This window comes from Mugil cephalus, chromosome 14 (genome assembly GCF_022458985.1).
Source record: "Mugil cephalus isolate CIBA_MC_2020 chromosome 14, CIBA_Mcephalus_1.1, whole genome shotgun sequence".
Classification (NCBI taxonomy): Eukaryota; Metazoa; Chordata; class Actinopteri; order Mugiliformes; family Mugilidae; genus Mugil; species Mugil cephalus.
In genome coordinates this window covers 11,960,791-11,982,983 of record NC_061783.1, presented here as the reverse complement: position 1 = coordinate 11,982,983, position 22,193 = coordinate 11,960,791, and the positions used below count along the sequence as shown (strand labels likewise).

At 42.6% G+C, this 22,193-nt stretch overlaps 3 protein-coding genes across 5 annotated transcripts; 1 reads left to right on the top strand and 2 right to left on the bottom strand.

Annotated features, from left to right (window-relative positions):
• Positions 1-715: 715 nt before the first annotated feature.
• Positions 716-10,961, bottom strand: lrrc69 (leucine rich repeat containing 69). 2 transcript variants are annotated; one of them, XM_047606063.1, is made up of 9 exons: positions 10,404-10,961; positions 10,136-10,262; positions 9,982-10,054; positions 9,212-9,407; positions 8,886-8,957; positions 8,689-8,790; positions 8,380-8,559; positions 8,107-8,227; positions 716-828 (listed from the first exon to the last, which is right to left on the bottom strand). In XM_047606063.1, the coding sequence occupies exons 1-8, from the start codon at positions 10,596-10,598 to the stop codon at positions 8,120-8,122; spliced, it is 1,053 nt and encodes a 350-aa protein (XP_047462019.1). In that variant the 5' UTR covers positions 10,599-10,961; the 3' UTR covers positions 716-828; positions 8,107-8,119. The 2 variants fall into 2 exon arrangements, with proteins under 2 accessions (XP_047462019.1, XP_047462018.1); XM_047606062.1 differs by lacking the exon at positions 716-828 and having other exon boundaries at positions 7,730-8,227.
• A 121-nt stretch (positions 10,962-11,082) lies between these two features.
• otud6b (OTU deubiquitinase 6B) lies at positions 11,083-14,036 on the bottom strand. The gene is made up of 8 exons (XM_047606064.1): positions 13,768-14,036; positions 13,167-13,315; positions 12,847-12,945; positions 12,397-12,597; positions 12,140-12,260; positions 11,980-12,041; positions 11,771-11,877; positions 11,083-11,667 (listed from the first exon to the last, which is right to left on the bottom strand). The coding sequence occupies exons 1-8, from the start codon at positions 13,835-13,837 to the stop codon at positions 11,583-11,585; spliced, it is 894 nt and encodes a 297-aa protein (XP_047462020.1). The 5' UTR covers positions 13,838-14,036; the 3' UTR covers positions 11,083-11,582.
• Positions 14,037-15,055: 1,019 nt separating this feature from the next.
• On the top strand, positions 15,056-22,115 carry rab5aa (RAB5A, member RAS oncogene family, a). 2 transcript variants are annotated; one of them, XM_047604767.1, is made up of 6 exons: positions 15,056-15,222; positions 18,291-18,509; positions 18,801-18,952; positions 19,106-19,228; positions 19,416-19,509; positions 19,607-22,115. In XM_047604767.1, the coding sequence occupies exons 2-6, from the start codon at positions 18,344-18,346 to the stop codon at positions 19,720-19,722; spliced, it is 651 nt and encodes a 216-aa protein (XP_047460723.1). In that variant the 5' UTR covers positions 15,056-15,222; positions 18,291-18,343; the 3' UTR covers positions 19,723-22,115. The 2 variants fall into 2 exon arrangements, with proteins under 2 accessions (XP_047460723.1, XP_047460722.1); XM_047604766.1 differs by having other exon boundaries at positions 15,058-15,222; positions 18,288-18,509.
• The last annotated feature ends 78 nt before the right edge of the window (positions 22,116-22,193 follow it).

Genomic DNA, 22,193 nt, shown 5'->3' with positions numbered 1-22,193 from the left:
GTCGAAACGGAAGAGCTGCGAGGCTAGTTATGATGAAGCGCCGGTTCGCAAATAATGAACCTCCACGCACAGCGCGCTTAAAGACAAAATAAAAATAAAACTAAAATAGAAAGAAACGCCTTGTGGCTTAAGGTTCGACTTCGATTTGCTGAAGCGGGGCAAATGAATGCACAGTGTCAAGAAAACAACACTTAGAATAAAGACTCGCTTTACCTAGAAATCTCACAGCAAATTAAAAGTAAAATCCCGTGCTTCACACAGAATCCCATTCAAACATCGAAAACTGTTAATAGGCCCACATGTAGGGTGTGATGCCTCCTCATACTGTAGCAAAAGTTTCCATTAGCAGCTTTACAGACACACACGGCGAATATTATTAAGCACCAAAACTGAAGCCCCATAAACCCAAAAAACCCCATCCTGATCTATTCCAGCTTCAGCTTTCCTGGGTGACATTTATGTGAGCTCTGAGGAGGGGCTGGCTGTATATCGCCGCGTCGTGCACGGCTTCCACCCTGGCCGCTGGGAGAGAAGTACAGTAAAAGCACATTAAGCATTTCACTTCCAAACTCACTGGAGGCCTGCAATGTTTCCTAATGCTCTCCTTTTTATTGCACGCGTCAGTGTCTGTGCGCGCGCGTAAAATATGTGCGAGAAGGTCCACTTGCCTGAGTATCTGTGTGTGTGCGTTAGTGTACTTGCATGCCTGCTGGTGCTCCAGAGCCATCTGGTATCTGGTCAGTCTAGCGAAGCCTCTGGAGGGCACCTGGCCAGCAGCTTGCTCACCTGGCTCTGCTAGCCCCTGCCAACCGCCACACCTGGCCCGGCCTGCACACAGGGAAAGGGAACAGATTGCGCGGCGCAGTCAGAAAGCGGTCCAACACTGAAGCATGAAACGTGATACAGGATGGATTCGCCCGTTCGTTGGGTCGGGTGCCGAGGAACGTGCAGGGCATTTTATTCGCGGGTGCCGTGTGAATACGTGATTTCTACGTCGGGCAGCGTTGCTGATCTGTTTTTAAACACCGGCGTCATAGAGACCCCGGCGCTTTTAAAAAACAATGCCCCCATTTCTGGAAAAAAAAAAAAGGGATTCTCAACATGCTCATGTAAGATTCCACCCTGAGTAATGTTGACTCCTGTCACATCTGTCCCAACTGTTTGCGCCAGACTGTGACTACCCATCCATTTAGCATATGATGGCACTTCCTTCCTGCAGGTTGTCCTCCACTATCAATTACACACTCCTCTCCCCGCAAGGAAGATGCTCTTTGTCCCCTGTTGCGCGCACACACACACACGCACACACAAACAAACGCGGCGGACGCAGAGGGACAGACACCTGCAGAGTGTTTGTCACCTCTTCTGTTGACATCTGCGACCGCGTGGCATTGTGGGAGAGACGGCCATCTGTTGTCGGCGAGGCTGGATTAGAAGGGGGCAGGCGGGCGCGATGCTTCATGCTGCTCTTTTCTGTTGGCCCGAGCCGTGTGAAGTGTTGTGCCGTTATGGTGTTTTTTTTGTTGTTGTTGTTGTTGTTGTTTTCCTGTTAGTGTTACTCAGCTAAAATAATACAGCAACAGAAAAGAGGCAAACTAAATAACGCGTCGGATAAAGCACCTGCGCGCCCGTTGCCGTGATGTTAATAGCAATTGCCGCCTCCCGAGGACATCGCTGCCTCCTTTTCTGTAGATCCAACACGCGTGCTATTTACGCGAAAAAAGCAATGTCCTGTAAAGAGTGTTTTGGATTCGTTTAAGTCGTGCGTAAATGGCAGCTCCTTGTCAAACTGAACTCTCTCCTTATTATGTTGGATGTGTTTACCCCGCTTCACGGGGAGACAGCGCATGAATGCTTGATTGACACTACAGTCACTGTAAAGTTTCTTCAATTATCCCGGCAAGGTTACAACGGGTGCCTCTTGTTTCGCAGCAGGTCCTTGTCATTCACAGCACAGAAGCACCAAACTCTTTCTGCCACCCACGCTTTTGTAACCTATGAATTTTAAGTCTTAAACTGAGATTGTATATGGAAGACAAACACGGAATAAGAGACGCTACGAGCGATTACGGTATTTAAACTACGAGGACGTGTGAGCTTTTGTCGCGCCGTTCGGGGACAAGTCGGTCCAGCCGCGAAGAAACGCCGTACACATTCACTGACTTTTTTCATGTAGTGGCAGCGTCAGGTCAAACGTTCGCTTGTCACACTTAAAAAGGCCAAACATCTGCAAACTGATGGTAACAGCTTCAGCTTTAATTTGCGTTTAGCTCGTTAAAACGGGAGCATTTAGCTCGAAACCTTGATCTTGCGGAGGGTACAGCCTCATAAAGCCGCTAGCATGGCTGAGGACCCCTGTTCAATTACACATGTGACAAAAGGTTTTTGAGCGCTCTTCAAAGGTTTTGGCCACTTTTAGATTTTTTAGATCCAAATCCATCACGCGATACCATCAAGCAGAGATGTGACTGGTAATCGGTTTATGCCGCGGCATGGCAAAAACCCCTAAACACAGAGAGTCGCAGAAAACTATTTTCAGCTGCAGGAACAAGACGTTCCGTGTCAGATTGCCCCGCTGAGCCCTGATCTCAACAACATGGAGTAAATACAGGGTTGCATGAAAAGACAGAACAAAAGTTCTCCAGGAAGAAACTTCAACCTGCCAAGTACTTTGGAAAACTGATGTTTTGAAAGCTGATTGGAATTAGATTAGACTTGTCTAAACCACCGTGTTTACTACCGACTAAAACTTGTGGACAGCGCCGTACATGCACAAGTCTGCGTCTGCATTCATTTTGCCGGGGAAGCTGATTCGCGTTTGCTTCTTCTCACAACACCAAGCATTGTTGGCTAGAAGGGTGGTAAAATACTAGCAAAAACAAACCTTTTTTTGGGGAGTGAGGATTATGTGAAGTAATTAATTGTCGAGAAAACGCCGCGCGTGGCGTTTTGCTGCGCAGGCTAATTCAAACATGTGGTTCAAACACGCACAAGATACTCCAGCTCACTGGAGGCAACGGTTACGTTTGCTACATTTGCTTCACGAGAAATGAAGCATTAACAAATATGGAACCTTGGAGGATGTGTTTGTTATGTTCAGGGATTACTGGAGAACAAAGAGTAAACAATGACAGCAGCTTTGGGGAAAAAATTTTTTTTAAAAAAATGCTATCACTGGCAGGAACGTCCAGCGGAGATAACAGAGACATTAACCCACATATTCCTGAAGGACGTTCACGTGTGCGGGACGTTCATTTGGCCGGTTGGTCGGGTTGCGGGTCTGTTCGTGCAGCCAGCCCGCGCGGCGCAGGCAGATGTTCGACCAGCCAAGCCTGCAGCGCCACAGGCAGTGTGTGTTCTAGAAAAACCCAGAGACCAGATGCTGCTACCTGGTGTCCCACCCGCCTGCCGCTCCGCTGCAGCGGGCATGCTCCAGTGGCCATCGCATGACCTCGAAACTGGGCTCGCGTTGCTGTCAATCACGTTGACGACAAAGTAGACCGGCGCCGGAACGGAGAGATTTGGCGGGAATCAAATGAGGACAATATATATATATAAGAAAGCGCAAAATAACTATTTTTGGAAAATGACAGCATCAAAAGGGAAAACTATCACAAGGCGTCTTCCTTGATGAAATATCTGAAGCGAGATCAAAAGATATAATGCAGCATCCTTTTCCCTTCAGTTTTGTTCCCCAAATAAATAAACACTCACTCTGTTTCCAGCAAACAGAAATTCAAAGATTCTTCGCCCCTCTCCACGGTCCCTGTTATTACCAAACCCGTGGAAACTTTCTAACACATTCAAAGACAGTCGAGATTAAAGATTCATTTGTTCTTTTGAAGCCGCAGCAGTGTTTTTGTCTCATTTCTGCAACAAATGCAGCCTGATAATGGTGTTTTTGCAGTGTGGTTGGTGGTGACCCAGAACTGCCAGAGACGGAGAGAGAGAGCTGGCCTGACGGCCGCGTACCTCTCTCAAAACTCCCCTAATGAGGGATGGTTCAGTAATGGCATCCCTTCTCTGTAACCTCAAAGGACAGAAAGTTTACTCACTTGTATTCAGACTGTTATTTATATACTATATTGTGATAAAAGCTGAGAGGAAGCTGGGTTATGAGCGCTGCATTTCTTTGTTTCCCAGAATCCTTTCATAGTCTGGTGAACTTCGAGTCTGGATAATTTCTCCCCTCCACTTTCTAATCTACATCAAGGAAGCTCTTTTGTTCCATTGTGTTAATGCTGATGGAGAGATTGTACAGTTATTGTTTTGTACATCTGGCGCCTCTGCCATCGTGTTTTCTAATGATATGCAACAATGAGTGAAAAGAGACGTTCACCTTTTTCACCGAGAAATCTTTATTTATTAGATTTTACAGTCCCACGTCCTGGATCTGACGCTTAGCTTTAAATTGAGCTTTGAGTTCCAATAACAGCTCATTGTTCTTGTTTTCATTAGCTGCTCTATCTCTTAGATTCATCAGGCGCATCTCTGTGTGCCGTGCATCAGTGCATCTCCTCCCCATCTGCTCCGGAGCCAGCGGAGAATCACACTGCCCCCTAGTGTCGGCAGTTATTCGCAACGCCGCAGAATTGATTGTGCAGCCGTCAACCAGACAATATTCTGGTACTTTGCCAGTGGCTCGATACCAAGATCTGTCATGGGCAGCAATGCACAACAATAGATTCGACTGATTGGAGTGCTGCACACTCCTGGCTATGACACTGGTCTACCCCTCGCTATCGAATGGCTGTTTTTCTCTCTCTCTGCAGTCACAAGGCCCCTACTTCAGCAATCAATGCTACTCATTTTAATAGAGCTGCTGCTGTTGCCCCGAGGTGAGAAGAGGAGGAATCAGGGCGAGCCGGTGTCAAATCATTCATCTGAGGTGAAGACCGCAATCATGGCTTTGATGGATCTCCGAAAATGACTGAATGTGCTGCAGCAGACGTTATCACACACTTTGATGGTGTTTGTTACTGGAATCAGTTGGAAATACTTGTTTAAAGCGTAACAATTTCTGTACTGGGCCTTAGCTCTCAGCCCGAGACTTAATAATGCACAGAGGAGGAGATAAAAATCAAAGAAACTGCAGCAGAGAGCGGAGAGATAAGACTCCCGTCTTCTGTTCTTAGCTTACAAACCACTTGGCACTCCAGTCCCGAGATAGAAGGCGAGCTCGAGCGGCCACAGGCTCGTCTAAAGACATCCTAACTAAACGCTCCAAATGACGAGACAGACTAAATACCCCCTAACAAACGATACACGGCTGCAGAAGACTTTAACAAAGGAAGTATAATGAACCCAAGGTGCCTTCTCCCCAATACATCATCCTGAGTGAATTTGCTAACATCACTCTCTTTACCTTCAAGCATGTTAAATGAGAATTTATGCGCCCGCTACTTTATCATTCTTTACTTTTTTCCTTTTTTTTTTCACCCCCACGAGGTAGCCACGCCATGCGAGACAGATATTTTCACCAAAGGCAATATCCCCTCGCAGTAATTATATCAGAGTGAGAGAATGGCTCATTAACATATGTTAGGCATGTCAGGAATTTACAAGCGCCTTTTGTAGATGCCTCTCGTCAGCGCGCTGCTCCCTTCCGTATGGTGTCTCCTTTGAGGATGCAACCTCCTCATTTCCATACATGTCAATCACGGCTCGCATGGTTTTAAGGAACATTCTGCACACACACACAAATAAAAAACAAAAAAAACAAAAAAAAAAAAAACAACAGGGCTCTCTGAATGTGGCAATTATAAGCAGCAGCTCAGAGATATGGAGGAGAAAAAAAAAAGTGCACACGTTGTGGGGGTGTGACTACGTGTTTTGTGAAACAACGCAATGAAAACAAAGCGACGGGGGCATTGTTATTGCGATGATGCGCCTTCGACGCGGGGCGGGCGAGGTGTTTGTTTTTCCGAGCTAAAGAGGCGTGTGCGTACGCGCGGACACCAGACACCAGACACCAGACCAGCTTCGTCCCGGGGTCACCGAGCCGGTTGCTGCTGCTGCTGCTGCTGCTGCTGCTCCACTGCTGCAGGACCCAACATCTGCTGCCAGCGAGAAGGCGCGTTCTGCCCGGCCCTTCACCCATTAGTGCGGTGCCAGCAGAATGCACTGACCTATTTATCTGTCCACACGATGCACGCCCCTCAAAAATATATTTGACTTTCCCTCGTGAGGTTTCACTTAATATCCTGGGAAGTTCTGACTCACTTTTCTGTTAAACTCACGCACGGAACAAAAGTTAAATCTTCTTGTAATTACGTCTTTAAAAAGTGAGCACGCAGAGGTTTTAGTGATGGAACCAAGCAGAGTTTACCTGTGTATTTATAATAAACCAGAGTTGGACTTAATGGGAAATATTGTTCCAGGGTTGATATAACATTTTAAACCTGACGAATGTCGCCATAACTTTTCCTGTGCATCTAAAAATCCGAATTCAACTTTAATTACAGGAACAGTCTGAGATATACAAGTATTCTAACATGCTTTGTTGAAGGGCAAATGCATAAGCTCAGATGGCGTTCTGTCCCACTGGCCACTCTTTAGTTTGCCCCTGGCTTTTTTCTCCACTTCATGCCAACAAGTCCAGTACAGACCGGTGTGGTGTCTAGCTGCACTCTGAAGGCAGATTTGGCCGAGTGCCCTCGCACCCCGACAGTAAACTAACGAGTCTGACTGAAAAAGAAATTCAGGCCTCGGCCAAAAAAAAAAACACAAAAATGTCCACTTAAGCAGCTTCACTTTTCCTCCTTTCTTTTTAAAAATGAATAAGGCGAATGGAAACGAACAAAAGAATATGGATCAATTTGCTGGCATGAAAAAGTGACCTAACAGCGGCTTAACAGGAGTTTGACAGAAAACCTACAAAGTGAGAAGGAGATGGAGAGAAAAGTAATTTTTGTCCAGTCCGGTCTTTTATGTCACTGGATGACTGAAGACACGGCGTCCATTTACGTCCGCTCTCTCTGTCTCTCCATTTCTTTCCCATTCATTGTCATTGCCTTTTCCCTTTAAGTGCACTTTCGCCCACACCACTTGGAAATTGATTGAAACAAAATGTCACAATTATGCCCTGTAGCTCGCCGCTTCAATTATTCATCAATTAGGGGCTAGGCTCCTTTTTTTCTCTCCTCTGAGCTGATTTTTCATTCAGTTTGCTCGAGATGTATGGCTCCCCTGCTGTTAACCAGTCCAAAGTCATTAGTTTCTGGGTTTGCAATTAAACCTGATGCATTATGCATGAGGCTCCGACTCAGCAGACACACGCAGCAGCGGCCGCAGCAGCTAGCGAACGAGCTAGTAAGCTCTGGAGGCGTGGATGGGAAATTAATTTGCTAGAAATGAAGTTCTCTCTATCCCTCCCTCTCTCTATCTTTCTCTTGTCTGGCAGGTTGGAACAGATGCCACTGGCTGGAGATAGAGACAGAGATTGGGCATCTGAGGACTCTTAATGTGGTTAGATCAGCAGTGACAACGGAAGAGGATATTCCTGGATTTGGAGTCAAAATTTAGACACGTTGGAGAATATTTCATCTTCACAATATGACACATTTGATAGTTAAAATGTAAAGGCCGCTCTGTGTGTGTTGTGTTTTGTTTTGAACAAAACTGGTGATGCTCTACAGTGTTCATTACATTCCTGCACTGAACAATGAATGTGAAAACACAAAGTAGTTTATAGAGGCATTCATATATAAAGCTTTTCTGACAGTCAGATAATAGTAAACTATAAGTTTTTATGCACTGGGACATACAAAAGTTGGGGCAATATTTGTTCCCATACATTCTCTCTATATTCATTTATACATCTTTTGCGACATGTGTTAAGCTCTGAAACAGGGTCCCACCAGTTGTACAAATTACTGTGTTCATTTGCTGCCACCCAGTGGCTAAACTTTATAAAACATGTGTAAGACAAAGCCCTCAAAATGTTACTTTAACCCTGGAAAATGAACAGTGATGGAAGAAGTAATGAGTAAGTGCCGATAGAGTGATGTAAAAATACGATAATAAATAAACCCATGAGCTGATCTGCAGCCACAGTTTTAACTTTAAGAAACATGAAATAGTTGAGATTGAGATCATGACTTGTACCTTTTATTGAACTTTATCTGGTACCAACACCATAGTAGGAGTGTCCCTCGGCATTAAAGCACTTGTATGAACAAAGAAGCGCCCGCACTGGAATAGTCAGCAAACTCTTCATTTTGATTTCCTATAACACATAAATGTGACAAAGTCAATTTATAATCACCTATTGTGTGCAGTTATATAGATGACCAGATATTATAGAATTACACTCTTTCTATTCTTTTATGCGATGAAACAAGAATTAAAAAAAATATTTAAAAAAATAAATCACCTGACCTTCTTCAGACGGATGAAATGCACACACTCCAGCCAGGTGGTGAGGAAGGGACCCAGGCAGACAGCGCAACAGCTGCTGTTGGCCAACATGCTCGCCAGGTCTGGGTAGTAGGGAAGCATCATGTGGATCAGGGAGAACTTGTTCCTGTCCTCCTGCAAAACAAACCTGGCAACCAGTTCCTACAGTGACACAAGGAGAACAAGGATTATGAGGTACATCACACGACGAAGTGTAGTGAACAAAACCTTTATTTCATATTAACTGATAAATATGTACAATTGTATCTGTTATGCTTCAGTGACACTTACCTTTAACGTGAGTACTTCAGCGTTCTGCACTGCTGCCATCGGCTCACACTGCACAAACCTGTTGCCTTCGCAGTAAAGCTCCTTCAAGGGCAGCCGGTGAAACTAGACAGTGTCACCCAGGACAGACAGTGAGGTTGCATTTTACGTGTAGTGACGTCATTGGGGAGTTTAGTTGTAGGTAAAACTTCATACTGTACCTCAACAGGGAACATGGAGAGCTTGTTCCCAGCCACATCCAGCGCTTGAAGTTTAGTCAATGCTGCAATTCCCTGGATGAATTGTTAGTAAGTTATTTTCCAATAGAAAGGTAGAGGTGAAATTACATATTGGCAGTTATAGGTTTGGCTCTTAACAGCTACATATATAAATCTTAATTATATGCATTCATTGGTAGTTTCAAGGAAAAACATGTGGCTTAACACAATGAGATCAGTGAAATTGGTACTTGGTCCATAAAAGACTATCAAAATTCTTAGTGACAGCAAATGCAATTTCCAAGATGTTGAACATCATGTGAGGCTACCTCTGGCAGGCTGGTCAGATTGTTTCTGGCTGCGTACAACTTTGTCAGTTCTTTACACTGGCACAACTGATGAGGAAGCCAAGACAGCTTATTGGAAGTCAGGTTTATCTCAGACAGCCTTGTGAGATGACCAAGCTCAACAGGAACTTCCTCCAGTTTATTGTCCATCACACTGAGATGTTGAAGTTTACTCAAGCTGAAGAGGAAAATAGGATAAGATTGTGGCATTTGTGGATTTACTTGCCCATTTGTCAACAGTCAACAACAGAGTTAAACTAGCTAATACTCTTATCTGCCAAAACATGAGGTAGAGCAGTGACAGGAAATGCATTCTAATGAAATGGTCCTGCACAAAATCTTAGCTTCATACCTGCTATAATGTTCAGTTTATGTTGAAAAGGCGTAAAAAAGGTAGATTTCAAATTTATGGTCATGTTGGAAAATGTTGTTTGTGGTGCTGTTAAACTGGAATAAATTACAGAAATATTAAATTTAAATATGAGGCTGGCAAAATAATAAAAACACGTGTTGGTACAACACAGTACAACTCAATAGTACTACAAACCACAGGCTCCAAAATGAAAACATGGTTAAATCAACAGCTTGCTCTGTTATTTTAAACAAATGATGATACTGTAACCATCATGAAGCTAAGATTTAATGCATTTTTACCTAATGAAATGTCAAGTGAGTATATATCCAAAATAATAAATGAACTGTCGCCTTCAGACGCTGAATTTGCAGGTATGGAAAGACATCTTCTGTCTCACTTTTTAATCTCTGGAGGAAGTATTTGGATCTGGTTGTGGTTCAGATTGAGGACAACGAGGTTAGATAAGCCACCTGTAAAACATTGGATATTAAGCTGCAGCAGCAGAGATGACTCGAGCTCTTTGTTAATCATGCAAAGCGGCAAGAACCCACCTATCACATCAGGTGGCACCACAGTAATTTGGTTGCTGAACAGGTACAGCTTCTTCAAGGACTCCAGATGGCCCAGAACAGCGGGGACCTCCTTCAGAGCATTATTCCCCAAATTCAGTTCAGCCAGCTTGCAGGCATTGCAGAAGGAGAAGTATTTAATCACAAATCTGCGTGATGCGTTAAACATTTCGAGTGCTACCTTGGCAGTTTTCCAGTAAATGGGCTAGATGAGCGCCGAGCAAACAAACGGGAGAGAAAAAGGACTCACTCGCTGTAGGGAGAGCAGCTCGGCGGGGAGGCCGCTGATGGAGTTGTTGTTCAACAGGAGGACTGACAGGTTTGTCAGTCTGGAAACACACTTGGGGACATCTTTTAATTTCTTAGAACTTAAAGTTAAAGAAGTCCCACCGCCATATAAAGCCCTAACTACTGAGTCTGTGACCAGTAACTCTGATTTAGCCATTTGCTAAACAAGTGCGCTCTCTGAGTTTCCATGACGACCAGATATGCTGAGCGCAGGTGGCGGCCTCTAGTGGTCAGAACTGAGTACAGCAAGAAGAGATAAATAATGGATATGTTGTAGCTTTGTTTTTAGATCAGGTATAACTATAGTAGATGAAAATAGTAATAGAATAAAATGTTAAATTTAAAGAAATATTTCTTGTGTGTCTAGTGTGCAAACTAAATGAAAAACGTGCACCGTAATAACAGAAGTGTGCCACTATGAGCTGCTTCTCTCTGCACACAATCCTTGTATTACTCCCTTCAAGTGCCCTATGACAATAACGTTTTCACCATTTCACTATATGACATACTTGCCTTGGATTAAATCTGAGGAAAATAATTGGTAAAAAAAAACAGTTTTGATCCTCCTGATGAATGCTGAAAATTTAAATTAATAAAATGTCTCATTGTGAATATTCAAATTAAAACTGTGACACAACTTGTTAATATTTAATTCATTTATGTAACATTGATATGATTTATAATGCAGCTCAATTTATTCCAAGAACACTGCGAACGTTTAACAACCACTCAGTGACACTGCTGACATGTCAGGTCGTCTGGCATGTCGTTTCCTGCCCAAGTGTAGTCGTTTAAAAAGTATATATTACACACAAATGTCCTAAAATGGGCTACAGAGGTGCCGTGGAGGTCACCAGGACAGCCCAAGGGTGTCTAATGTAAAATCATTAACACATCAGTTTCCTGTCTTTTTCATTAGCTCAATGATGCTGTTTTCAGAAGTGAGGAATTCTATTGGACGTCACTCTGTCGCTCATTCAGAAAAGTAGCACTCTGCATTTGACCCATTCTGAAAACAGCAACATCCTCTGTTAAACTTAGCTTAACAGTGTCTCAGATATGGGGGTCACCCTTAAGGGTCCATTGTGTTAGAGGTTTAAATACTCTCTGCATTAAACACACTGGTTTGTGTTGTTGTGTCTCAGCTGTCCTCCACATTGGCTGGGTCCTTTAGCCGCTCCACAGTGTTGTAGTGCTCTCCTAGACCATAGGCATGGCGCATGTAGCTGCAAACAAAAAACACATTCGGTAATTCTAGCAGTCAATGTTTACACACAGATAAAATTGTATAACTACTTTAAACATGATCACACATATAAATGTTCTTACACTAGAGTGATGGGTTCACCATCATAATCCTCCCCAATTTTTATGTTTGGGGAGTCAGCCTGGATCACCTCTATTGGCAAATGAAGAACTTTGGTCAAAGCTTGTAGCTGTGGAATTTGAAACAAAAAAAAGAAAGAAAATGGTGAAAAGTGGAATAAAATGCATCACAGTAAACAAATTGCACAACATTTAATTCAAGAAAGACTTACTTCCAGTTGTCCACCCCAAGCTGCTGTGTGCTCCACATCATTGCAGTATTTCTCAAACTCATCTGCATTAACCACAAATATTTAAATAAACGCAAATGTTCATACGTTGTAACATATGTTCATATACAGCACGATGGCATGGTGATATAGATGGCTGTACCTCTTGTGTACATGTCTCCAGTGCTTGGATTGGTGAGGAAAGGCAGGAAGTCATCAGCATGACTTCTCATGTGCTCAGCAGTGCGGGACCGGAGTTCCTTCACACTCATGGTTAACACGGGCTTAAATACAACAGACCACAATCGAGCAGTTTGTCAAAGATCTGCATAGCAGAAGGGCAACGTCTGCATAGTTTTGCCTATCACTTCTGATTAGGTATTCAAACTACAGCTGTAATACTCTTACAACAATATGCACCTTTGATCGCTGTGCCAGCTGATCTTCAATGGCACGGTACATGCAGTGGCCGTCAGAGGAGATCTCCTTGATCTGAAGCTTTTGCTGTGCGAGTTTCTGAGCCAGCTTCAAACTTTCCTGGTGCCTCACACCCTGCAAGTTCTGTACCTCGGCTTCTGCTATCCTGCTCTCTCTCTCCTTCTCCTGGGCAGCCTTCTTGTCCTGGAGAGGACAGTCAAAGCAAATGCACCTAGTATTTTGGATCATGACTGAAAGCTGAATGAACTAAGAATTTCTTAGTTAGCGGTATAATTAATAATGATATGTATGTTAATTAAAAAAAATAGTGTCGTTTAGGTATAATTCCAGTAAATATGGATGAAGGATTTTCAGAATTAAGCTTGCTTCTTTCCATGCACACAGACCATTTATTTACATGACAGTTATAGTTCCACACAGTTTCACACTCACCCTTCTCTTCTGGGCCTTGGTTACTCGTGGATGTTTGACCTCGTCTTCCTCACAGTCTTCCACCTTAACATTCTCCACTCCATTTATCACCTCTGCCACCTGAAACATTGAGTAAAGACAACAGTGGTGATGTTGCTGAAGTTACTATCACACGGAAACTACACTTCATGAACTTTAAGAATAAATGGTCAAACACAAACATGATGTGTTCAGTGTCTACATGTTTTTGTGAGTTAGTCCAGTTAAAAATAGTGAATACTCTCAAAACAAATTAAAAGGACGACCGTGTGTTAAAGATCGAACTGAATGCAGGCAACTACCTTTGTGTCTGTTGTAGATTTCGCCTGCTTTAATTCCTCTTCGTGTTTCTGACTGAGGTCAGCCTCCAGCTTGGCGATCTCCTCTGTCAGCTGTTTCCTTCTTTTCTTGTCATTTTTGGGGACTGCATTTTTCATGCTCTGGATTTTAGCTGAAAAGGAATCAAGACAACGCTTATGAACAGGGTGGAACCCAGGTCTGGGGCGGTGCTATTAGTGATGGGCTAGAAAAGTAGTTTGAAATTAAATAAGGTGGGCAAAATAGCAAAAAAAAAAGTCCTGCAGCACCTGTCTGAATGAGTAACATGCCGCATATTACAATGTATCATACACAGCATACACTGAATGAAAATTCAAAAACAGATGATGGACTCATTCATTAGAAATCCTGTAAGAATTTCATTCAAATAACTAGCTACTAAGGAAGCAGACAATACAAACTAGTCAAATTGCAAAAAGACTGGAAACTACCTCAGAATGGTATTGTCTTTCAGAGACTGGGTAATGTCAAGGAAATGCAGCAACACATATTACAAACCAACTTACAGTAAAGGGTAAACTGTAAACACACAATAAATGAGTGAAAACAGTGAAAGTTAGTCACCCTGCAGGTCCTTCTTCTCCTTGCGGTGCTGCTTTGCCAGTAGCTCCTCTGGTGCCTCCATCTCCTCCATGACTAGATCCTGCTGTTAAGTTCGTTCAAAGAAAGACTTCGAGCTAAATTAATCTGACAACTGTGCGCGGTATAGTGTCACTATTATAAAATACGGCCCATAGTTAGCCCGAAATAAATAAAAATAGAGTCCACAATAAATAAAGCGTGCTGTTATGGCCTTATCCGGAAGAGCCGAAGGAGGAAGGTGGAGCTTATTTCTTCTTCTTCGCCAACCTTCAAAACTATACCACCACCCCACGGCTAGTTGGAGTACTGCACTTCTAGCCTTTACCAGCGCCTTTCTGTTAATACATAGAAGTGCACTTTCACCCTTATTTACATTCATATCTCCTCGACAAATGTAGAAAAATAAACCCATGAAAGGACGTGCATAGCTCCATACACAGAGAACCTGCATTTACTCCTTCAATCTCATTTTTTTCTCTTTTAAAATGCCTCACTTTCCTTTTATGTTATAGTCACACAAACGCCACTGTTTTAATGACTGGTTCACAAACTGTGATGACTGAAGAACACTCAAGGAAGCCAAATAAAAGGGCCATAAAAGGATGTGATGAGACAGAAAGCGAACGTGTTCATGTTGGACGATAAATCTATACCGTAATTGTAATCAAAAATAGACCACATGTTAATAAGTCACAAGTTACGATATCAGTGGAGAACCAGTGCTGTGAACATGAACTGCATGTTCCTTTCTTTCTTTGTTAAACACTGAATAAAACAAATATTGATCTGAGAGTGAGAGGGGTTTCCCCTGTTCCTCTTTTACTTTAATTTAATTTCTTTACAATCAGCCCAACAAAGAGGTATTTATATTATTTCTGCAACGTCTGCATTGCAAATCTAATTATTTATTTTTTAGTAAATCTGTAGGAGAGGCCAGTTACATAGTATGTATTCCCATCCAAGATAAGATAAAATAATCCATTAAATTATCCCACAGTGAATTTAACCTAAATACACAGGTGCCACTTTATGGTTTATGTTCCTTGCCCAAGGGCACTTCAGCCATGTACATGGAGGGGATTCAAACCAATGACCCTACTTCTTTACCCATAATAATGATAATATAATGCCCATGTAATATAATTGTGTAAAGCATACTTTTAGACATATTCATTAATAACTAATTAAACACAGGTATGAGAGGCGTTATTAGTGGGGAGCTGAGAGGCTGATCCCAGACGTGCTGCGTGACGTGGCACGGGGAGCGGAAGAGCTTGTTTGTGTTTTGGTTCTAAGGGGAAGTTGCCAGAAGAAAGAAAGGAGGAGACGTGACGGGATTGTTGAAATTATTCTCTTGGTTCCCCAGCACCACCTCACCTCGGTGTCCCGGGCTCCGTGTGCAGCCATTTAAAGTTCACGGCGTCGTCCGGCTCTCAGGTAGCGTACTCGGCGTGGATCGTGGCATGAGTCGCGGTTTCCAGCTGGCTCGGGGGGGGAGAGACGCAGAGGTTTGCTCGGCTGTCATCGGCGACTTCGTGAGCTAGCGCCGTCTCCAGCTAATGTCGGCGAGGTTTAATAGCGAAGGCAGCCTGAAAACACGGGCCTCTGTCGCGCCACGCTGAGTCCTAGTGTTCCTCTTGTGTGTCGGTGTGTTGTCATTTTTAAGCAGCTAGCCGTGTCTGGTGTAACTAGTTGCAGGACAATCTCAGAGTTGCTCCTCTTAGCCGACTTAGCTACATGGGTGGGATCAGGTCATGGGTGGAATGCTAATGGTGCTAGCATGCTAATGTTGGTGTTAATTGAGGGTGTAGCTTCTCCTCTTTAGCAACATTACGAGCACAGCACTCGCAACGTGCACAGAAATTTGATAATTTCGCGTAGACACGATGAATTCTGATTTGTGTAGCTAGCTGTCTTGTCGATATATCTTTCTCTTAACACAAGGCTAATGCCACTGGCTAGTTAGAAGGCTAAGGGCTGCTAGCAGCTCGCTAGTAGCTAACTAGCTAGAGAAAAACAAAAACAGTTTGGGAAAATGGCGTCCTCCTTTAATTTGTGTCAGACACAGGTGACAGAAGTGGTGCGTGGACGCGTGTTTATAGTCAACTGACCACAGGTGGATCCTATGGTTTTGCGAGTACTGCAGTCATGCAGTGCGCAGTGTTTGTTGACAGTGCGTGTCATGAGTCTCTGTCAACATAGTCGCTGTTTTTGCTCCAGCTCCTTGAGCATATGTCTTCCTTCTTCCTCATTTCGAAGATTTCTTCTTGTAATTTCTTCACTAACGTCAAATAACATGCCGAACCCCCTCTGTGATCACTTGCCTAATCGTTTGTTTCCCTTTTATTTAAAAAGCACATTGCCCTTTCCCATCCCTGGATGTTGTCTATTTTTTATTTATTCATTTTTTTAATACTTTAACTGGTGCATGAATGCCATTTGTTAATCATAGTTGTTAATAATCCTTTGATTATAAAGCCATAACTGAAGGGTTTGCATATGATCCAGGTACACGCTGGTTTTATGTCACTGAAATGTTGGCATCGTTGTCTCATTTCTAACCAATTAATTTCCTGAATATACAATTGAGAGCTTTCTTACATCTAACTCAAAGTCATACAGACTTGCATAAGAAGGTGTAGAGTAGAGTGAGATTACACTGACTTTAATGATCGACAAGGGATACTACTTAGTCACAGTAGCTCCGTTGCACATAAAAGAAACATCCGTAAAAACCGCAAGTAAAAAGAAAGATAAAGTAGTGATAATATAATGAAATGCATTTCAACATATTAATTCATATTCAACTTCAGCCGTGGCCTTAAGGGTCACCATAGCTGCCCACAGATCAACACCTCTCTGTGAACAGTATCAGCAAACTGTGACTCTGTGGCTAACACAGGTAGCTGTTGTACTTTATCGCACCGTACAGCATATGCGATTATGATTAGGAAGCGTGTGTGGCCCTGCGTGTGTGGTCAGGGAGTGGATTCCACGGATAACGCTCGGGGCAAATTCTCCCTGAAAAGCCGGACGATTATCCCCTGACAACGGCCGTCTGTTTAATACAAGTTAGAGAGCTGTTCAGCCCTAAATAAGTTAGTAAGCAATGCATGAATGCACGGTATGTATGTACGCATCCATACAGCAGTTGTGACAGGCTTGAATAATGTAAGTGGGTCTTTCACCCACTCTCTTTCACCCTCGTCATGAATCACCGTCGTGGTTCATGACAAAGCTTCCTTTGCTTTCGGTTATTGTATGAGGTTGTGGTTTGTGAGGATTCCCGTTACTGTAATGTCATCCATAAAGAGACTTGTAATTGTGACACACTTCTCCATTAAAGGTTATCAGCTAAGCGAAACTGTCGACACGTGCAATATATTTAAAGGGGGGTTTAGTGTGTTGGAGGTGCTTTTGTCAGGAAGTGGATCTAAAAAATTAGAAAATAAAGATAAAAAATAAAGTGTAGCTGTTGAAACATTTTTTAGCATATAATTATAAAAAATTCATTTGTATTTAAACTTCACTGTTGACAAGTAGAATTTGGTAAACACTCATGTGGTAGCTGCAATAGTGTTTTTTTTAAAAAAACACGTCATTGTGCAAGTTCTGTGTTTATTTTAAATGACCTTTCCATGCACAACAGAAACAAGTAATACTACTGGGCTGAGGCTTGACAGTGATGTGTGAAAGTATGGGCGGGAGATGCGACACTTTTTTTGTCCAGTTTTTGAGCGCATGAGACAGGTGGGTCCCAACAAGTCAAAATATTTTATTTTTTTTTTTTTTACAGAAAAGGGACCCAACATGTTTACTCACCCACATTAGTTCTGTTTGCCTGCTTTTAAATGTAGTTTTATATTTTGTGTGACTTTTATTTCTTAAAGAATCTTTTGCATTTAATTGATTTGATTTCATCTTCCTTACTTTTCTAATTCTACGTACACAAAAACAGACTCTTCTTAAACAAGGGCTGTAGTTTGCATCCCGTTCTCTATATATTATTCACAATTGTAACAATACTGCTGTCTTCATTCAAACACGGTCATCGTGCTTAGACCTGTACTTTGTAAAGTAATTCACTCAGCAGTGAGGCCGATGAGTCCTTGCGGCTTTTTTCCAGTGCCATTAACAAAAAGAAAACTCCTAGTCACCACCTGCGCATAATGGTCACTGTCAATAGGTCTCATTTTCCCCATTTTATTTTTTTATTAACGTCCTATGTGTCATGTAAGTGTGTCGTGTCGGAAACCAGATCTTTTGTTCTATTTCCAGCCCTGTAGAGTCCCTTATCATATCCAAACAGAGACAAAACAGCTCCAAAACAAAATGGCTGCTGTGGCCTCTGTTGCCATTAGTGCAGTTTGGTACAGTGCTCCGTTGTATGTACAAGAAATAATATTGTTAAGTCTTTTAAAGTAGATTTATTACATGTATTCTGAGCAGTGAATCTCTTGATGTTTTCTCAAACTAAATCATTCTTTTCTTTCTTCCTGCAGCAGAAGTCCTGATAGTGACGTTTGGCACACAGGGTACCAGGGGATCCGTCTAGGTCATGGCCAATCGAGGAGGAGCTACGAGACCCAATGGACCCAATGCAGGGAACAAGATTTGTCAGTTTAAGCTGGTGCTGTTGGGGGAATCTGCTGTTGGGAAGTCCAGCTTAGTCCTCCGCTTTGTCAAAGGCCAGTTCCACGAATTCCAGGAAAGCACAATAGGAGGTGAGCGTTACTCATTTCATCAGAGCAGGCTCCTTATGAACTCCCAGTTTTTCTAAACCAAATGTTTTTTTTTGTTATTGTTATTGCAAGTGTACACTTGAGTTTGAATGAATCAGACTATGCAAATATCTTCATAAGTATTTGATATGCAGGAAATTATAAGAAAAAAAAATCTGTGCTTAGTTTTAATATTTCTATAACCTGCTTGGTTCTAAAGGGTATGTTTTGGTTTGGCTATTGATCATGCAATGCTGATTCACCCCCCCTCCTCACCTCGTCCTGTCCCTTCAGCGGCCTTTCTCACCCAGACAGTGTGTCTAGATGACACAACAGTGAAGTTTGAAATCTGGGACACTGCAGGCCAGGAGCGTTACCACAGTTTGGCACCGATGTATTACAGAGGAGCACAAGCCGCCATTGTGGTCTACGACATCACAAACGAGGCACGTCCATTTGTCACTGACTAAGTCGTTAATGCTATTTTCTAAACAATGCTCTGGTTTTAAGCTGCGCCGATGATACTGGCGCGCGGCATGCGAGCCAGAGAGCACTCACACAACAAGCAACGAGAATATTGACATGTCTCTGTCTTGCAGGAGTCCTTTGCACGGGCAAAGAACTGGGTGAAGGAGCTACAAAGACAAGCAAGCCCTAATATAGTCATCGCTTTGTCCGGCAACAAAGCTGACCTAGCTAACAAGAGAGCTGTTGACTTCCAGGTCAGACCAAACAAACTGCATCTTGGCACTCAACCCTGTTTTCTTTTTTTTTCTTTGCGTTTCTTGAGGACTCTCGTCTGTTTTCTAACTCTCTCTGTTTTTATTTTATTGTGATTACAATCATTAATTATTCCTGAATTCATGGGTGCGCGAAGTTGCATTAAAAATCGTTTATGTTGGTGAACAGGATGCGCAGTCGTATGCAGATGACAACAGTTTACTTTTCATGGAGACGTCGGCCAAGACATCGATGAATGTGAACGAGATATTTATGGCTATTGGTGGGTAACTCTTAACACCTCGTTTAAAGATTTCCCATTTGAGTTTGTAAAATTGTAACAGTTTCTTTTGTATTTTCTTTGTTTTTTTCCCCTTTAGCAAAGAGATTGCCAAAAAGTGAGCCTCAGGCTGCAGGACCCAACAGCGGGAGGAACCGGGGGGTGGACCTGACAGAAGCTGCCCAGCCGGCCAAGGCTCCGTGCTGCAGTAACTAACATGAAGAAGACCCTTCCCTCAACCAACTCGTATAGCAGTAACTAATGAGGCCAATGCCCCCAATGCCACTGCAGTTACTAATGCAATGTGTCATCCACTCCCTGAAACAAGAAAAGATGCCGTGTGCATCCTCTTTTCTTTTTTTTTTTTTTGTTTCCCTCCCCCGTTAGTGAAATCGATCCCATCACTGATCTTTCCTCGTGGCTCTGCCTCTTTTTCTCCTTTACGGTTCTGCTGCTACACAGTGAAGCCTCCTAACCACTCTGTCTTACTTTCTGCCATCCGGCTCGTTACGTCTATCGGTTATTGATGATAGATCAATGATAGCAGATATTAGAAAACATCAGTGCACCCCGCCTTCCACCATCGTCCTCCCAACGTGTAGATACGAGGTCCATTTAGAGGAAGTGATCACTTCCCCTTCTGGGGACAGCTTAAGACTTTACTACTGCGTTTCTAACACCAGTCTTCTGTTTTTCTTCATTTTTTTTTTTTTTTTTGAGTACTTCGTTAATTATTGTTTACTATGATTTTTGTCTATATTATGGATGCACATACTTGTATATTTACATGGCCTAAGATAGAAAAACAAAAACTGTGTTTTATCTTTTGTCTGCGGTAGCACACGAAAAAAAAAAAGTCTATTAGAGAAGAGGAGTGTATTCTTGTGAATCTGAGAAATAGGAAAGGTGGAGGAGGTCAGAGAGAGAGAGAGAGAGAGAGAGAGAGAGAGAGGGAGGAACCCTGAGCTCTATGTCTTGTCTTGTCACTGGGACCCTTTTATGTCAAAGTCGAAACGAATCGTCTCTCTCTGATTCCCCCTGCCTATGTCTTTCGCCGTTAGAAAAACCCAAAGTAGCATTAGTGTACATTCTCTCACACCACCTGTAGGCTCCTCTCGGGGGCCATGCCTGCTTGTAGCTGTCCCTAGTGGCATTGTGCAATGTTTCACAGTATTTACTCTGTGAGTTGACTGTCTGCAAGTACCAGTGCAGCACATCAAGCCCCTGCTCCACCCGGCGCAGAGGCCCCCGAGGTCCTCCGCGATAAGACCGTCCGTTTGTGGTCAGCTCGGGATATCTTCTGTTTTGGATGGATTTAGTTTATGCACGATTACTTTTTCCATTGTGTCACTGTTGCTGGACAGGCTGCTGGGTTTGCACCGGGTTAAGAAAAAGAAAAAAGGAGGGTTGACGGTGATGATTGAGGAGTTGCGATACATAAAATTGCTTCATAATTATATCAGAATCCTAATCATTTGTCATCTCCTCTTAATGAGAAAGTGCTTTAGACACAGTGGTGTGTCGGTATGTACCAACTGGGCCTGGGCAGGCTGGCGACAGGTTTCTTACTTAGACTTAACGACATGCACATTTATATGTGTGTATGTTTTAACACACATTTGCACAATTACACGTACACGCCACTGACTTCCTCCCCGGACCACTGTCAGACCTAAACATAACTGTACATCAGTCTGTTACACCTCATCCACAGCCGGGTCAAACACTCTCCCATCCACTCCCCCACTTTACATTGTTACACATATACATCGAATACTTCTGGTCAATAGCTCTTTTCTTACTCATGCCTTGCACTAATGATGCTCATGAATATATCTTGTCATAATTTCAGCCAGTGTGATATAAATATATATATATAAATATATAAATAATATACTGTAAATAGGGTGTTGCTGTGTAGTCTACTTTTTTTTTTTTCCTTGATTTACCAGTGACAGGACTAATGCTTGCTAGGGAGTTGTCTAGATAATCATAAAAGAAAACTGTACAGAAAAAAAAAACAGCTACAATCTGGGTTTGGAGTTTTGTTGCTGTTCCTTTTTTTTTTTCCACACAAAAGGTTAAATTATAATCAGTGGTGGTCTTTATAAATGTATTTAGTGTTATTAACAAAAAAAACTATGAAATTGCATTTATTTAGTCATCTGTCTTGTACATTTTTCTCAAAAGAAAAAAATATTCTTTTTTTTAACAAAATCTCTTTCTTGCGTTTCTCCATTTTTTTTTTTTTTTTTTTTTTTTTTTTTGGGTGTTATCAGGCCATGATGCCTTTTTCCAGCACTCCTCCCTGTAAGCGGACCAACTTCCAGAGGCGCTGGTTGTAAAAGCTCCGGAGGAGTCAGACACCATTCGAAAAACAGTTTGAGTATCCACCTGTCTGCCACTCCATAACATCTCCATAACATTGTGACGATATCGTAGGAACAGTATAACAACAATCAGCTGGCGCGATGGTGATTCGTTAATAAATGAATTTTTTGCCGTGAACACTTAATTGCAGCCGAAAACATTTAAATGCAAGCATTTTACAGTACTGTTATGTAATGACCAAATAAATACTGAAATAAATTTGATCATTTATTATTGTACTCAGGCTGTGTGTATGTGTGTGTGTGTGTGTGGGTGCATGGGCATGTACTCAAGGACTTTTAAGAGAAAGTCTTTGT

What these genes read in the sequence shown, in the direction of transcription:
- lrrc69 (XM_047606063.1), bottom strand. Translation starts at nt 10,598, where the DNA reads ATGGCTAAATCAGAGTTACTGGTCACAGACTCAGTAGTTAGGGCTTTA. An exon ending in ATCTGACCAGCCTGCCAGAG is followed by an intron (nt 8,958 to 9,211) that starts GTAGCCTCACAT and finishes CAATTCATCCAG; the next exon opens with GGAATTGCAGCATTGACTAA. An exon ending in CTGAAGTACTCACGTTAAAG is followed by an intron (nt 8,560 to 8,688) that starts GTAAGTGTCACT and finishes GTGTCACTGTAG; the next exon opens with GAACTGGTTGCCAGGTTTGT.
- rab5aa (XM_047604767.1), top strand. Translation starts at nt 18,344, where the DNA reads ATGGCCAATCGAGGAGGAGCTACGAGACCCAATGGACCCAATGCAGGG. An exon ending in CCAGGAAAGCACAATAGGAG is followed by an intron (nt 18,510 to 18,800) that starts GTGAGCGTTACT and finishes CTGTCCCTTCAG; the next exon opens with CGGCCTTTCTCACCCAGACA. An exon ending in TCTACGACATCACAAACGAG is followed by an intron (nt 18,953 to 19,105) that starts GCACGTCCATTT and finishes TCTGTCTTGCAG; the next exon opens with GAGTCCTTTGCACGGGCAAA.
- otud6b (XM_047606064.1), bottom strand. Translation starts at nt 13,837, where the DNA reads ATGGAGGAGATGGAGGCACCAGAGGAGCTACTGGCAAAGCAGCACCGC. An exon ending in AGCTGGCACAGCGATCAAAG is followed by an intron (nt 12,261 to 12,396) that starts GTGCATATTGTT and finishes GTTGTATTTAAG; the next exon opens with CCCGTGTTAACCATGAGTGT. An exon ending in GGTGAACCCATCACTCTAGT is followed by an intron (nt 11,668 to 11,770) that starts GTAAGAACATTT and finishes TTTTGTTTGCAG; the next exon opens with CTACATGCGCCATGCCTATG.